The 17,472-nt window shown below is 51.6% G+C and overlaps 1 protein-coding gene and 1 long non-coding RNA gene across 2 annotated transcripts; one reads left to right on the forward strand and one right to left on the reverse strand.

The window, feature by feature from the left end:
- Positions 1 to 2,125: 2,125 nt before the first annotated feature.
- On the reverse strand, positions 2,126 to 5,450 carry ID1 (inhibitor of DNA binding 1). The gene is made up of 2 exons (XM_077111924.1): positions 4,900 to 5,450; positions 2,126 to 4,636 (listed from the first exon to the last, which is right to left on the reverse strand). Exons 1-2 carry the CDS (start codon positions 5,320 to 5,322, stop codon positions 4,595 to 4,597), a joined length of 465 nt encoding a protein of 154 aa, XP_076968039.1. The 5' UTR covers positions 5,323 to 5,450; the 3' UTR covers positions 2,126 to 4,594.
- LOC143643133 (uncharacterized) lies at positions 5,199 to 15,509 on the forward strand. Its single transcript, XR_013156141.1, has 3 exons — positions 5,199 to 5,413; positions 6,240 to 6,707; positions 15,219 to 15,509. It is a non-coding gene; the product is annotated as an uncharacterized LOC143643133 (long non-coding RNA).
- Positions 15,510 to 17,472: the final 1,963 nt, after the last annotated feature.

Consider the following 17,472-nt stretch of genomic DNA (forward strand, 5'->3'; position numbering starts at 1 on the left):
CCATGGCAGCTTTGTAACTTTGTGGGATAAACCACTGGGGGCTGGTACGATATCCAGACAGAGGTGACGATGCCTGGCCTGGGGCTTGAGGAGTGGATGAGTTCAGGACGATGTTACTGAATGCTGGGAACAGTGAGTGCAATACCTATTTTAAAGCTGGGGACACCGAGGGTCGGGGTGGTGAAGCAAGTGGCCTCATCAGAAGTGGCCCTGCGCCTTGAACTGGGGTCTGCCTTCTGCTGCCCCCTCTTGGCCCACAGCCACCCTCCTTCCCCCATTCTCGCTTTGTACAAGACCTCAAGCAACCCTGCAGAGGTCTGGGGCGCCCCGCTCAGGGCAGCTTCGGGAAGGAGGTTTTGCAGGTGAAGGTTTTGCAAGAGTCGGGGCAGGGAGAGCAGGCCCGGGTGGTCTCCCACGCACCTCCCTGCCCTGCCTTCTGGTTTCCTCTCTTCCCTTCCCTTCCTTTCCTTTTTCCTCCCTCAGGCCCCCCTCCCCTCTTTCCTTCCCTTCCCTTTCCCGGACAGCGGCGCCCAGCCCTGGGTCGTGACTCACCTCCTTTTGCTGCTGGCAGCCGCGCTGGGATCCGAGGCCACGCCCGCCACCCGGAAGCCGTGCTGTGACTACGGGCCCCGGGATGGGGGGGGGGACAGGGCCCTCCGGTTGGCCGTTCCCGGGGCTCAATAAGAGTGGCCGGCGTGGAGAAATCTTCTAACGCTGAACTTGAGACCCAGAAGGCAAAGTGTGTGGGCTCCAGCGGTACCCCCTTTGCAAGCCAATTTTGAGATCTGGGGCGCAAATTGGCTGGCGTAAGGCTGGTTGTGTGTGAAAAATCCTTGACCCCTGGGGGATGGGGTTCAGAACTCCGGGCCTGGTATCCCCTCAGCAATCCAAGACAGAAGCAGACCTTTCAGCAGTGTGGTCGTCGGCCTGGCAGTGTGACCTGTCCTCTCCCAACCAAATCACACAGCACCTGGCCTAGGACCTCTCAGAACCCTAGGGAACCTGGGTCCTTACCACGGTTTGAGGCTCTAATTAGATTTAAAATTAAGACCGGCCAAAACTTGGGTTGCAAAACTTGGGATATGTTATTGGATGTCTTGCATTTATCCCATTGATTCTTTTAACACACACAAATATAATATTTATATCATGAATATTAATGTGTTCCTATAAATATAAATAAAGCAATAATATAGTGGTTTCAGTTAGAGATCAAATGAAAGGCTGACTTGGATGCCCTGTGGGGACAGGAGTGAGAGCCTGATTTCTGGAAAAGCCCTCCAGGCTGATGTCCCAATGTGACCTGGGGGGTCACCTCACCTCTGTGAAGCCTCTATTTTCTCATCTGAGAAGTGGGAATAGCAACTTGCAGCTGCTACTGCTCCATAGGGTTGTTAAGACAATGACATTAGTTAGTAAAGGCTCAAAACATTTCCTCAGTGTCTGCCATGAGCCAGGCATGCTGCTAAGCTTTTGATGTCCAGGGGAGCAGGTGATCCCCAGGGTGGACTTCATTCAAAGCCCTTTTTCGAGGTGAGAAAACCTCGGCCCAGAGAGGTGAGGTGATGTGAGTCAAGGCTGATTCCGGGACTGTATTCTCCGTGACTCCGACTAAAACTCTTTTAGCTGCTGCAGATCGTTAAAATGAGCTCGTAAGAGCACCCTCTGCCCTAGGGTTCTGAGGAAGAGTAAATGAATTGATCGTTTAAAAAACAGTACAGTGCCTGGCACAGAATAAACACCCTGCACGTTTTTTGCTACAATTTCAAAAGCCCTGTCTTAGATCCACACAGCCTCGGAGAGGCAGGGTCCAGTGCGGGGCTTCTCTGGCCGCCCCCCGCCCCCGCCCCTAGCAGCGCCCTGTCCAGAAGGGGTTAAGGCGCTAATGATTTTCCAAGCAGAGGTTGAAAGGAGCAGGGTTTTGTGTGCCTCACACACACGTCGGCCCCTTTCCTCCCTCCCTCCCTCTGCGAGTCCTGGAGCCTCTTGTGCAAGCCGCCGGCGCCCGCCGGTTCCCAGGCCCGGCTGCAGCTGCGGGCCGAGGGGCAGGGCGGGGGCGGCGCGCTGTTTGTCTAGCGCGGCGGTGCCAAAGGCGGCGGGCCCCAGACAGCGCGGCGCCTCCGTACACCTGGGGATGCTCAGGTTAAATAGCTCCGCATTCCTCGGGCCCAGCTGATGGAAACGCTCCCAGGCCGCCGCTGAGCCGGCCTCCAGATGGGCTGGGGCCGGGCCAAAGGGGAAAAAGAGGGAAACGTGGAACCCAGAAGGCGCCCGAACGGCGGGGGAGATGGCCCCCGCCACCGCCACAGCCCCTTCCTCCTGGGCAAAAAGGCCCTGTCCTGTAGGACTTGCAGGGGGACGCGCCCGTGTCCTCGTGGGTGGGCTGGCATACGGGGGCCCGCACGTGGGGGGAGAGTGGGCGCACACGTGCGCCTCCAGGACACTGCAGGGACCCGCGGACGACAGTTAATGGAGATAGTAATGATAAATAGATGTTTAGCCTGTGTTTCAGGCACTGGGACACAGGCGAAAATTAATAGTAATAATACCTACATATGTCTCTATCAAATAAACACCACGTGCCAAATCCTGTGCTGAGCGCTTTATTCTGTGCAATAACCTTGTGAGATTAGTCCATTTGAAGGGGTGTGGTGGTATCAAACAACATAATTTACCTACAAATACTTTGTTCTTTGAGGGGTGTGGGGTCAGCATCTGGCATTATTTTAGAGCTCGTTAAATGAAAATCTTTTATTATTTCGATCACTGCCTCTCTGAGCCTCAGTTTTACCTGTTGTAAGATGGGGATCAGATCCAGCTTTTAGCCCTCCAGAGATCCATGAAACCCTTTATGTAAAAACTTCAGCATAATGGCTACTATTTATCTTCCCTTTTGACAAAATATATTAAGAGTGTTTGCCCTCCTAGGGACAGGTTCTTTGTCCTTTCTGGGACTCGAATTCCCCCTGTGAAATACAGAGGGGTTAACCTGGCAGAGATATTTGAGAGTTGATGTTCCCAGAGTTGGGACCTCAACTTTAAACGGAGGGTTTGTCAGTCCACAGTCACTGCTGCTTCCCTAGATCCAGAGGCCCGGGAATGCCAACTGGCCCCAGACACACAAACCCATGCATTGAGCTAGACCCACTCAGAGAGGCTCACAATGCATTTTGGCACAATTCTTAAGCCCAAATAGCTGGAAATTGCACACTTACCTGCAGAACACATGTCCTCACATTTACCCTCCTGCATACACTCCCACGAGTATCCTCATTCGCCACCCCCCCACGCACAGGGCCTGTACGTGAACAGATGACCCAGCCCCTGGGGGGAGCTACCAGTTCACTCATGTCACACACACACGTCTAGACACCCATATGCACACCCCCGTGAATTATGAGTGCATGCACACACACACACACACACACCTGTCCAGGCAGAGAGGCCATTGCCAACACCATCTTCCTTCAGTTTAGGAGCTGGGGACCTGGCTGGCCCACCCCCTCCTCAGAGCCTACACAGGAGCCCCAGGGAACGAGGAGGTACATGTGAACTGCTGGCAGAGCCAGGCCAGGGTGAGGAGGCTCAGCCTGGACCAGAGCAGGTGGCCCAGCAGCTGTGCCCAGCCTGGCCCTGCCAAGTTGCTCACCCACTTGGACAAGCCCAGAACCCCAGGGCTAAGCCTGTTTAGGTCTGGTATCCAGGGCAAGGTGGCCTGTTGGGGTAGGCACCTCCCACTGGGGAATGGGGCTACAGCAGCCTGCCTCAGACAAGTTGGACTTCCCTTCCATATTGGCAAGGAACTGATGGTCCAATGACCTAGTTCTCCAACTTAAATGACTTCAATACTTTCCAGCCTCAGTGGGGGTACTGGCAGGTTGATCTGCATTTTAACAACCTCCCCAGGTGATCCAGTTGGCCCAAGAACCACTTTGAGAAACCCTAGAGGGCTAGAGGATTTAATTTTATGACATGGGGGATGCAGGGAAATGGCCAGGCCTGGGGGTTAAGAATAGACTTTAAAGACAAGGAAACGCTCATTCAGGTCGGTAAAAGTCCAGATGTGGCCCTTCGGTTGCCACGGGTCCAGCATATCAGCAGCAAGCCAGGTCAGGGGTCAACCCGCACGCCCCCAGGCCCCATCCCTCAGCCCAAGAAGCCACTGCGACTTTGCTATCATCTAAAATATTTGTTTAATAACAAAAAGCACCCCCACAGAACTATTGTAAAACAATATTCTCAGTCAGTGATCATTGTAATATACAATACAAGCAATAAATTTCCTCAGAAATCTGAGAAGCACCAAATGTGACCATTTTTTAAAATGTCTTGCTTTTCAAAAAACAGAAACACGCGGGGTGGGAGTCCCTCCCCCCGAGCCAAGTCCCGAGACCCCGGAGGCTGGCAGAGGGAATCCTCCCCCTTCTCCAGTCCCCTAGCCGTCCGCCTGATCAAGCAAGCGCCCCAGGGCTGCCAATATTTCAATTTGTCTGCAAACCCCCAGTTCCGGCAAGACGCTTGCAGGGGGGGGGGGACACACTTTTCCTCTCCCCCTCTTGAGGGCTGGGGTCCGCCGTTCCCCGAGGACGGCGATTCAGCGACACAAGATGCGATCGTCCGACGGAACACATGCAGCCTGTGAAAAGGAGAGAGAAATGAGGTGAGGCGGACGGGTTGGAGGGGGTGGCAAGCGCGGCAGGTCCCCCGGTCCCTCAACTCCCGGGGACACGCGGGGGTAGAGGTCCACGTTTTTGCAGGTCTCTTGGAGCAAGTCTGCACAGCCAGAGGCTCAAGAAATGAAACGAACACAGGGGCACGCCTCCACCCTCCCTTCTCTGGGCCTCAGTTTCCCCATTCGCAGAAGGAAGATGGTCTACAGTTTCCCAACTCGGGCCTCACCTCGGCTGCCAAGGCGCTGATCTCGCCGTTGAGGGTGCTAAGCGGAGCTCGGGACGGCAGCCCCCGGCCTCCGGCGGCCCCGACGGCGGATTCCGAGTCCAGCTCCAACTGCAGGTCCCAAATGTAGTCGATGACGTGCTGAAGGATCTCCACCTTGCTCACCTTGCGGTTCTGGGGCAGGGTGGGCACCAGCTCCTTGAGGCGCGAGTAGCAGCCGTTCATGTCGTAGAGCAGCACGTTCACCTGCTGGTCATCGAGCAACGCGGGCAGGCGCGTGCCAGCACCGCCCGCGCAGCGCGAGATGGCCACGCTCTGCTCCGACAGGCAGCGGACCACCTCGCCCGCGCCGCCCGCCGACTTGCCCGCCTTTAGCGAGCAGCTGGGACCCGCAGAGGTCGCGGCACTACCACTAGCGACCTTCATGATTCTGGCGTCGCAATAGACAGAGGGGAGGAGGACAAGCGGCTGGAGGAAATACACCAGGTGTACCAAGAAGACGAAAGAGCAAAGGAAGGCGAGTATAGAAAGCGAGAAACGAGGGCCAGCGCCTGGTTTTATAAAGACTCCGTGGCCGCCCCTACGGGGCGGGCTCAGAATGTTTAAAAGCAGCCAATGTGCGGCCTAAAGGCGTGGCTTTGCGGGCTCCCGGGTCCCGCCCCCTGCTCAACTCTAGCACCCTCCCGCACAAGTTAAAGGGGACCCCGATCCCTTCTTAAAACTGACTGGGTGGGAGGACACGGGGCAGGGGCGGCAAATGGACACCAGGGCTTCTTTGGGAGCGTCCGGAAGGAGACAAGCGAGGCTAAATCGGTATTGCCGATGATGATAAAGACTTCGGGATCATTTTCCCGTGTCCGTTTCTCACCTCTCGAGCTCCATTTTACAGACGAGGGAAACTGAGACCCAGACGCAGAGTCGACTGGCTTTAGCTCGCCAAACGTTCCCAGGACTAGAGCCTAAGTTTTCAGACCTGCTTGGAAGATTATCTCTCTAACCTGATCTCCAGAAGAAGATCTGGGCCGAAGTTTTAAGTGGGTTCCTCTTTGCACTCTACACCCCGGGCTGTTCTCCCTTCCCCAATGCCAACGAGAACGGTGCTGGCTAAAGACCCCTGGGCCGGGAGGGTTTACCCACGTCCCTCCGGGTAGGAGCAATTAATTCAAGAAAGTCTTCTAGGGTTGGGAAGACTTTGCCTCCAGGACCTGAACTAGATTTTTTTTTTAAATGGCGCGCAATAAAGTGGGGTCTGCACCCTCGAATTCTACCCTAAATTTGCAGCCCCTGCAAAAATCCCCCAAATATGCAACCGGTGATTTTAATTTTTTTTCTTCCTTTTATAGCTGGGATTTTGTTTTTCTCAAAGACCTCGGAGCAGGGTCTCCCTCCCACGGCGCGGCAGCTGCGAAGCTCGAGTCTTCCCCCCCTTTCCCGGGCCGGCCTGTGTCAGCGGCTAAACAAGCGGCTCAGACCGTTAGACGCCAGGCCCGTGACGTCATCCATTCATAAAACCCGGACGGGCTGTCAGGCTGGCGCCGCGCGGGCGGTCGCCATGGAGACCGCAAACTGGGCTTGCTCTCCCCACACTCTTTGCCAGTCACCTGCGAACCTCCGGCCGGGGGCCTGGGAATGCACTCTGAGCGGGCGAGGCCGTCTGGCTGGGGTCACCTCCCCTCCCCGCCCCACACCTGCGAGTCTCCCCACCCTGTCCTACCGCTTGGGAGGTTCCTGCAGAGCCTCCCCGCCACTCCCCTCTCTGTCTGGGGAGAGGCCCAAGTCCCGATTCCAGCTCAGCTGTTGGGTGAATGTAGGTGAGTCGAGCACCCTTTCTGAGCCCTAGTATCTTCTTCCTGGTATTTAGTCATAAAAATGACCGCTAATTGCGTTCCTACTTGTACTAGGCATTGTGTGAACGTTTGCCTTTATTTTCTGTAATCCTGTCCACAACTCTTTAGAGAGGAACTGTGTGGTCTCAGAGAAAGAAGGAAACTGGCTCAAAAGGCCTCTCTAGAGTCACAGCTATTGTAATGGCTGCATTACAAATAAAAAGGACACAGTAGTTTAGTGCCTGAGGTATCTGATGGAGGCCAGCAGTTTAACTCCAGTACCTCGGCATACCACAGGCAGGGAAACTGAGGCTTAGACTAGTCACAGGGTTAGCAGTGATAAAATCCTCTGCTTACAAAGGAAAGGATGACATTATGGTCTCCCCTCCCCCCAGCAATTAAATCACTAAGTATCAGCAGGTTTTGTTTTCCAACAGTCTTGGGGGAAGTGCTACTAAACCAGCCCCCTACCCCCCGCCTCAGGAAACCCAGAAAACTTCTGTGAGACCAATTTCAAAGGAGAGAAACATCATCAATGAATTAGCAGGACTCCCCACTCCCTTGCTACACACTTAAAAACTCTCCAAACTTTCCAGACCTTGTTTAGCAATTATCTAGTGATGGAAGAAAGCATTTTGCTGCATAAATTATTGCTAAAGAATTGGAGGGACACTGGTCAGCCAGAGGAAATCAGAAAATTCATTATTGACTGTGAATCGAAAAAGCAACCCTGTTTCCACAAATTGATTCCAGAGAAACCTCAACACCCAGGCACAAAGATGTCTGCTCAAGGGTGTTCATTGTAGTGCTGTTGGCAAGAAGGGAAGTTGAAATAATCTAAATGCCCATCAGCTGTGGCATGATATAAACTATGACTGGAACATGAGTGCTGTCAGCACCTATGCGGCAGGTGAAAAGTATGGTCAGATGGGAAAAGCAAGTGACAGACTGGGGCCCCAGGGAAGAACATTTTATATGTAAAAAAAAAAAGCAAACATACTGCTCCTGAGTACACTTGGGTCTGGAAATGCATACCAAAAAAACAAAAAAACTAGGGAGGACCATGATGCTGCAGAAAAGAACCCAAACACTATACTGTGTGGTTCCTCTTTGAAGTTCTAGAGCAGGCACAACTAATCTATGGTGAAAGAAGTCAGAATGGTGGTTGCCTCTGGGAGTGGAGCGTGGGAGTTGCCAGAAAGAGGGGTGAGTGAACTTTCTGGAAGAATGGAAATGTTCCTTATCATGATGAGGTGTAGGCTACACAAGTATATGAATTAGTAAAAAAAAAAAAAAAATTGATGTATACATTTTTGTCCATTTCATTGTATGTAAATTGCACTCCAATAAAAATATTAATGGCAAAAAAAAAAAAGATGGGCAGATAGAATGTCAGATAAGATAGTTGGGTGGAAAAAACGATACAGCAAATGTGGCAAAATGTTGAAAGTGGCGGACCTGGATATCTGGGGGAATAGGGGTGGGTTGGAGTTCTCTGTACGAGGCTTGTATTATTTTTGTAACTATCCAATAAGTTTGAAAACATTTTAAATTAAAAGTTAAAAAAAAAAGACAAGAGGATCAACACCAAATTACTAACAGGGGTTACTGCCGTGAAAGGAAGTAGAGGGAGTTGGAGAGCAGTATGGAACAAGGATTTCACTTTTATCTTCACATAGGTATTTCATTCTTGTTTTTTAAAAAAGTTTTATTGAGGTATGACTGACATACAAAAAACTGCACATATTTAAAGTATACAATTTGATAAACTTTGACATATGCATACATTCATGAAATCAACACCACAATCAAGAGAAGGAACACATACTCAGTCCCCCCCCAAAAAAATAAATGTCCTCATACCCCTTTGTTATCTCTCCTTGCCCCAAGTACCTAAGTAACACTCTATCTGCTTTCTCTGTAGATTAGTTTGAATTTTCTAGAATATTATATAAATGGAATCCTATGGTATATACACTTTTTTTGCAGCCTTTTGAACCTAGCTTCTGTCACTGGAGATTCACCCATGTGTTACATATCTCACTGGTTCTTTCCTTTTTATCGCTAAGTAGTATTCCATTGTATGCTGTATCACAATTTGTTTATCCATTCAGCTGTTGAAGAACATTTGGTTGTTGATAGTTTTGGCTTAGTACAACTAAAGCTGCTACGAACATCCTGTGCTTTCCTTTTTCTTGGGTGAGTACCCAGGAGTCATATGACTGGGACATATGGTAGATGCTTGTATAACTTGGTTAGAAAGTGCCAAACTGTTTTCTAAAGTGGTCAGACCATGTTATGTTCCCACCAGCAGTGTATCAGATTCCCAGTTCTCCCACATTCTCTCCAACAGTTGGCATGGTCAGTCTTTTTTTTAGCTATTCTAATAGATGGATTGTGGTATCTCAATACAAATTTTAATTTGCCTTTCCCTGTTGACTAAAGATGTGAGTATCTTTTCATGTACTTATTTGTCACCTGTATATCTTCTTTGGTGAAATGCCATTTCACTTATTTTGTCATTTAAAAAAAAACTTTATTTTTAGACAATTGTAGATTCAAGTGGAGTTGTAAGAAATAATATAGAAAACTCCTTTCTGTCTTTCACCCAGGGTTCCCTATGGTAACATCTTGCATAACTACAGTACAATATCACATGCTACTCTTTTATCTTTTGCCATTTTTTAATTGGGTTGCTTGTTTTCTTATCATTGAGTTTTGAGAATTTTTTATATATTCTGAATACAAGTCCTTTATCAGATACATCATTTACAAATATTTTCTTCCAGTTTGTGCCTAGTCTTTTCCTTCTCTTAACAGCATCTTTTGAAAAGTAGAAGGTTTTAATTTTGAAGTCCAGTTAATCAATTTTTTATTTTATTTTATGGATCATGCTTTTCTTGTCATATGTAAGAAAATAACAAAGATTTTCTCCTATGTTTTCTAGAAGTTTTATAATCTTAGGTCTTACATTTAGGTCTATGACCCATTACACACGGGTATTTCTTGAGTCTATTTTTAAATAAATGTGCATATGCGTACTACTTAGGGTAATAAAAAGCCACTCCAAATGTTGTTTTTTTGGGGTGCATGGTTCAGGAATCGAACCCGGGTCTCCCGCATGGAAGGCGAGCATTCTATCACCGAATCCAAATGTTTTTTATACCTCCCTCTGGATTTGACTGTTAGTCAGGATGAAGTAGAATGCCAAGGACACTTTGCAGACAAATGGGAGAGAAAGTCAAGGGACAAGTAGAACCCCCAGTGGTTAAGTGCTTAGATTCTGCATGAAACATTTATGGGCATCCACCCCAGGCCAGGCGCTGTGCTAGACCACGGAGGGTAATTATTCTCACATCAGGACTACATTATGAAAGTTCTTGCTAGATGCCGTGGAAACACAAAGTATTTCTACCTTGGAGGTCGCAGGAAGGCTTCCTGGAAGAGGTGACCTCTTCTGTACATATTATGTAGGAGACACACAAGGAGAGATGGCTTGAATGAAGGTGTGTGGAGGGGGCACAGGTGGCTGGAAAAATGTAAAGCTTTGAAGGTTTGGGAAGAAACAGTTGGCTGCGGAAGGAAGAGTGGACAGGCTGGGCTGGGGTCCAACAGCTCAGGATTCAAACCCTTGTTTTGCTGTGTGACCTGGAGTGAGACCTTTTACTTCTATGAGCCTCTGCTTCCTCATTGGCAAAATGATAAAAGTTCCTACCTTCCCTTGGGGGTTATTGTGAGACGCCATTGAGATTAGACTCACAGTAGGTGCACATGAAATAATGCGTAGTATTAGCATCTGTTCAAGTCCAGGCCAAGCCCTTGGGGCCCAACTGGTGGCAATTTTGCTTCCAGGTCTTTAGTGAGCCCTGGGGGACAGGTTTACAGACACCCTGAAATGTTCAAGCTTCCAACTGAAATAATAAACATACCCCGACACACCTACCCAGCCTATGGGGAAACGGCTTTGATTCAGTCCAGAAGACTTTCAGTCCTCTTAGGTGCTGTTTTTTCTCTTTTACATTTTAAGGCCTTTGACAAGGAGTTTAAATAAAGATAACCTGTTTATCTTGTTGCCAAACAGGGCATTTTTCTGGCCTTCTCCTTGGTACTGTGAATGGAGTGAGCATTTTCCTCCCAGCCCGACCTGCCCAGGTCAGCTCAGGAAAACAGACCCCTTTTGATGGCCAGGAAGTTGGGAGGGCTCCTTAAACAAACCCCGCACCGTTCTGACCCAGGATCCATGCTACTAATCTTAGGAAGCCCTTCTCACATACTTTGCACCCTTTGATTTTCAGAGCTGCCTCCTGGGACTGTGGCAGCAACAGCTGGTGTATGATAATAACAGCCTATTTCACAGATGGGAATGTCGGGTCCAAAGAGAAGGGACCAGCCCTTCACACTTTCAAATCCTGACTCTGCCACTAACAAGCCATGCCTCAGTTTCTTCATCTGTAAACTGGTATTGCCCATCCCTCTCCATAGTGTGGTTGTGAGAGTGAAATAAGCCCAGGGCAGGCCGCAGGATCTGGTGATGAGAGGGAACGCTTTTCCATGATTATTTCCGTCACCACACCACCTGTCCTGCCTGCCACTGTGTGGCCTCTGCTCTGGCCCGCAGGGCTTGAGGCAATGGCTCACATTTGCTAGGTGCTCACTCTATTAGGCCTGACTCATAAGATGGTGAGTTCAGGAGGGCAGGGCCCAGGGCCTTTGGCAGTACCCGGCACACACAGAGGTGCTCCACAAGTATTTGTTCAATGAGGAAAAGACAAAGCAACAAATCCAAGACAACTAATCATGAAATAGGTAGTGATGTTATATATTCCTTACAGCTGAGGCCCAGAGAGATTGAGTTACTTGCTTCAGGTCACACAGCTGGGAGGTGGCATTGACCCCAGGCTGTCTGGCTCCTGAGGTAGGGGCTGGGCAGGAGCCCGGGGCATATGTGCCGGCCTGTAGTCCCCACAGTGCATCCTCGTCAACGCATGTTGAGGGCGGGGACATTCCCTAGCGCCTCGGAGACTTGGCCTTACAGGCTCGGCGGCGGTCCCCCCAACCCCGCGGCCACGTGACCCGGCCCGGCCCTGGCCCGGCAGCTGCTCCCCAGATGTGCCCGCTGCACAGCGCCGTCTTCCAGCCGCCAGGCCGGCGCCTTTGGGCTGGGACCGCCGGAGCTGCGGGGGAGAGACCTTTGGCTCTGGCTGTCCCTGCTCCCCCCCACCCCCTTGTAACAGGAGACCACAAGGGCCGCCCCCTCCCTTAACCCGCCCCCCCCCCCCCAGCACTGGGAGCCCAGCAAAAACTGTGCTGCTGCCCTGCGATCAGAGAAAAAAGTCCAAACCCCTCCCCCTGCCTGCGGGCCCCGCCCTCCACCCCGCCCCTCCGCAGCAGCATCTGTTGCAACGCCCTCACCTGCCACCTGGCCCTCTTTACAAACTAGCTTGGTTCTGCTTCAGGACCTTTGCCCTTGCTGTTCACTCTGCCTGGAATACTCACTGGCCAGATCTTTGCGAGACTAGCTGATTTTCATCCTTCAAGGCTCAGGTCAGATGTCACCTCCTCAGAAGCCTTCCCAGAAACCCACTCCCACCCCCACCCCTGGCTACTCACTTTCCTTCCCATCCCCCTGACCTTAATTATTCATTTTATTTATTACCATCTGAAGTGATCTTTGTTTTCTTCTTATTGTCCATCTTCCCCACCCCTCACTCCACATCTGCCAGGGAGTGAGCTCTAGGAGAGCAGGGCGTTGGCTCCCTTGGTCACTGCCGCGTCCCTAGTGGTGAGCGCAGAGCCCGGCCCTCAGAGGGTAAACCCAGCATAGTACTTCGAAGAAATACTATTTAGAGTAATATCTGCTGAAATAATTAATTTGTTGCTTTATGAGCCTGTTTCCTCATGCAAAGTGGGTACAGAATTTGAACGTAACCCATAGAGTTGTGACACTTCAGTGGTAACCACAAAGAGGGTCAGAATAGATATTTTTTGTGTCCTCCCAGAGGTCTCATTTTACTGTGCCCCAACCCTAGCAGGAGGCTGTGAATGAACATGGAGGGGGGGCGGCTTCTGGCTTCAAGCTCTCTCCCCTTAACAGGCTATGAGACCTCTGCCAAGACCCTTTACTTTTCTAGATCTCAGTTTGCCCATCTGCAAAATGGAAACTTCTGCAGCCCTCCATGCCATGGGTTCTGTGCTGGACTACTGGGTTGTTGTTTCAGGGAGCGGGGCTCAGGCCTAGATTCACCTTTTGCCTCCCATCCTGTTTTCCAAAAGAGGCCCCAGAACAATGGACGGGAGGCTGGAGCCGGCCAGTCTGGGCCCCTCCCAAGTCCCCAGCAGATCCAGCAAGGGGAGGGCCTTCCTGTGGACAGACAAAGGTCCCCTGCTGCCCCCAGGGTCTCCAGTGGCAAAGGGAAGAGGGCAGAATCAGGGCTCAGGGAGCTCCCTCCTCAGGCCACTCAGCACAGCCCAAACCTTGCAGGGCCACACACTGTTCCACATACCCACAGAGCAACACACAAATACACATCCCCACAGAACCAGCACAGTACGCATTTGCACAACTGGTCCCGTGACACAAGTACATCCAACTGCCAGCAATGCACCAGTGCACACACCCAGCAGAGCAGCATGTCAAAACATACGGCCCAGCGGCAACTCTCCAGGATATGCCATCGATGACACTCAGCCCTCAGTGCACAAACCAACACATCAATAAAAATACTGAGACCCGAGGAGGCAGCATACAGAGCACCCAGTCATCACACCCAAGCAACACACCAACACAATCCCCTCAACAAACACAACACACAGATACATATGCCCTACACACAAGTGTTCACCTAACAGAACACACACTTACACCTATATGAGTATTGCTCTCACAGACACCCCAGCCCCATGAAGATGCACAGAGAGAACACAGAGAGACACACAGAACAACCGATATACAGATGGATTCCACCGGTTTCCCTAAACACTGCCCCCCCACCCCGTGCTCATGCCCGATCAACATGTACCTGACACCACTTCACAGACACTAAATTGCCCCCCAACCATCACCAAAGTCTTCTTAGGTGTAGACAGGCCTCCTCCCCCAACACACACACAGTTCAGAATCCTGCAAAAGTCCCACAGACTCACAACCAACCACACCAGCCCAGATCTCGACCTCTCACGCCCACGGCCGCAGCCGGGAGCCCTGCCCAGGGTGGAGGCGTGAGAGTTCTGACCCGACGACCTGACGGAGGCCGGTGCGGAGAGCGCCCCGAGGCCGGGCCGCCGCACCCTCGGCACCGCGGGGAAGAGCCGGGCACAGCCCGCCCACGCCTCAGCTGCAAGGTCCACGCAGTACCCGCGAGTGGGATTAGGTGGACTGGAGAACGAGGCCTCCAGATGGGGGTCTCGGAGGTTCCCCATAAGCCCACCGGGGGACAGACAGGAGAGCCCAGGGACCCCCCCTTCCAGAAGTCTCCTCCCCCGCGCGGTATCCCAGCCCCGCCTTTGGCCTCCTGACTCACCTACCTCTCGCACACCTGGCTCCCCACCCCCTCCTGCCCGAGCCCGGAACCCGGAAACCCGCTGAGAACGTATCTCCCAGCGTCCCACCCAGTTCCCTGCGCACCCAGTGAAACCCCCGGCAGCCCCCACCCAACCGTGAGTACCCTGTCACCAGGGGGCGGCACCCTCAGCCGCTCCCTCACCTCAGGCAGGGGGGCGCGCCTACAATCTCCAAATCCTGTGACTCATGAAAATCTCTTCTTAAATCTTTAAAAAAGTCTTACTATTTTTTGCTGATGCAAAAGCAGTGGTGTGCTGGTTAAAAGGAAGTTAAGTAGTCCCAGAAACACTTAAGGAGGAAAGAGACTCTTCCTGGAGATAGAGCAGAGGGAGTGCTCTCAGAGAACCAAAGAGCCCTGGGTTCACCTCCTGGCTCCCCTGCTCCTGAGCTGTGGACTGCAAACCCCTTCATTTCCTCCAGTCTCGGTTTTCCCATCTGTTAGAGTGGGTATGGTAGGAGTCCCCATCTCTCCGAGGACTAACCAAGTTGAGTGACATAAAGAGCTTAGAACAGTGCCTGGCACAGAGTTCAACAGATACTCGTTGTGTTTATTACTGTCACTTTTCCCCTTTCCTAGAGGTAATGCCTGTTAGGTAATTGGTTATTTGCTCCACCTCCGAACCTCAGAACTTTAGAGTCATTAAATGCCATCCAGTTATCCTGTCCACAATGGGTGTGCTCCTGGGATGTGCTGGGCGTTGCAGGGAAAGAACAAATGCAGCCTGGTGCTCCTGGTCAGATGCGGGAGAACCAAACGGGAATAAGCCCCACGTAGCTGGTTTGTGTCTGCTGTGCCTGCATGCTGGGGACAGAGATGCCACCAATAATTGGTCCAATGCCAGGGCATCTTGTTGGACTAGAAAGGGAACCCCTTCCACTGAGCATAGATGCAGCCCCTGCAAGCACTGTCTAAAGCTTCTTTATATTTCTCACAGCCTATTCCCGGCTTTGCAAAAGCGATCCCTGCCCAGGAGCTCACAGACTGGCAGAGAGACTGAACAGTAAGCCAACAAACACCTCCTGAGTGCTGTGACTAGGAAGCGAGGGGCTGTGGGAGGCATGGCCCTGGAGAGACTCCCGGTCCAGCTAGGGGAGGTCATGGAGGCCTTCCCACAGGAGGAGGTGATATCTCAGCCGGGATGAAGAAAGATGAGGAAGGGGGAGGCAGATGCTCCTGATCCCCAGTGCTTGCACATCTGGGATGTGTGCCACAATTAAATTGTGAAACCGTTTTAAAGTCTTTAGTATAAAGTCTTAGTGAGGCTGTGGAAAACAGCAACTTTCGTCCACTGCTGGTGGGTAAGTAAACTGGTGTGATCACTTGGGAGCTCAATTTGGCAATATTGAGTAAAAGTGAACATTTGAACAACCTATGACCCAGCAATTCACTCCCACGTACATACCCTAAAGTTCTGTGCACGAGATGCAGAACACATGGGCAACACATTGGCAGCCCTGTCTAAAGCAGCAACGAAGTGAAAACTCCCCACTTGTCTGACAACAGGAGGAGAGGGAAATAAAATGACAATGGAATAGTACACAGCACTCAACAGGAATAAACTAGACTCATATGCATTCTTCTAGTATATACAAAATATGATCTTGCTCAGCGAAAATATAGAATGGCTTTTTAAATGCGTAAAATTTTGAGGGCAGAGATGGCGGCGCAGTATCAGAGTTCTCCTCTGCCATGAGGGGAACCCTAGTTCAGTTGCCCGTGCCTGCCCATGCAAAAAAAGAAGAAAAAAAAAGTGTAAAATTTAAAATTTACAAACAATGTTATATGTTGTTCATGAATACATTTCTTTCTAGTAAAAATTTAACAAAAACAGTTTAGAAGAAAATATGCCCCCAAGTCATGATATTAATTGTGGGAGGGGGTGGCAAATCGTCTTGGAGAAAAAAGGAAAGGGAGCACTGGTTAATAGAAAAACTAGCACCATTTGTAGAGCTTTTTTTTTAAAAAAAAAAAAAAGGGGGGGGGGAGCAAATCCAGCAAACTCCACAGATCTGGGCTGGGAAATAAGGTATTTGTAACGAAAACCGCATATTCCTCTGTAATTTTTAAATTCCACAAAATAAAAAGTTAGGCAAGAAACGAGGGAAAGAAACATTTCGGGCAGAAGAATCAGTGCAAGCAAAGGTTTTGGGCAGGGGAACCCAAAGTGCTCGGCCTTGGAGGAAGGGGGCAGGGTGGGTGGGGGTGGGGGGCGGCGGGCAGCTTGTCAAACTGGCCCTTGGAAGGGGCGGGCCTGAGCGCAGCGGCGCCCTTTGCCCTAACAGGCAGCCTTCTTGGGCCGTAACTTTGTGCCAAGGCCGGAGAGGAGGGACCCCGAAGCCGGGTTTTTGTCTGTGATCCGCACGCGTTTGAAAGGCTTTCCTCGGCTCGGGACCCCTGCCACAGCGGGACGCCTGGCGGCGAAATCCGCGGGACCGCGCCGCCGCGCGCGGCAGATGGGCAGTCCAGGATTCCCGCGCTCGACCCGTGGGAACCGAGCCGGACCGACAGGGGCGGGGGCGGGGACCCCGGGAACCGCCCCGGGAGACCCGTGCGCAGATGGGGCGGGGGCCGGGGGCGGTGGCAGATGGGTGCAAGGTCGGTCCAGGGCTGGGGGACAAAGGCTGCGGGCAGATGTTCGTGGCCAGATGCTCGCGGGGGAGGGAGGGAGGGAGCGCCTGGGAAAAAACCGGCCTTCTTTCCCGCCGCCCTCCCCCTGCGGCTGCTGAGGGCGGGCCGAGGAAGGTGCGCTGGTGCGGCCACCACCGGGGACCACTGGGACGGGGTCGGGGTGCGAGGTCCGGTCCGGGTCTAGGGGTTTCCCTGGTGGAAGAATTTTACCGCTAGCGACCCTATTCCCATAACCCTCCCACCCTCCTGATGCAAAGTACCAGAAAGACATTTCAGGAATCAGGCCTGAAGGCCCCCCTCCCACGTGAGCCCCCCACCCCTTGCATTTAGTGCGGCATCCTGCGTGTTACCTGATGTGAACCTCTGCATCAGCGTCTGTGCAGCCTCAGCAGCAATGCTGGTTGACATTTAGTAAGAACTTACCAGGGCTTTAAATGATTAGCGGGTTTAATTCTCACAGCCACCCTGGGCAAGATGTGCTTTGAGGATCATCTCCCACTGAGGGGCTTGTGAAACAAGCAGCTTCTGAATAAGATCTGCCCAAGGTCACAGAGTAAGTA

This window comes from Tamandua tetradactyla, chromosome 1 (assembly GCF_023851605.1).
Source record: "Tamandua tetradactyla isolate mTamTet1 chromosome 1, mTamTet1.pri, whole genome shotgun sequence".
Taxonomy (NCBI): Eukaryota; Metazoa; Chordata; class Mammalia; order Pilosa; family Myrmecophagidae; genus Tamandua; species Tamandua tetradactyla.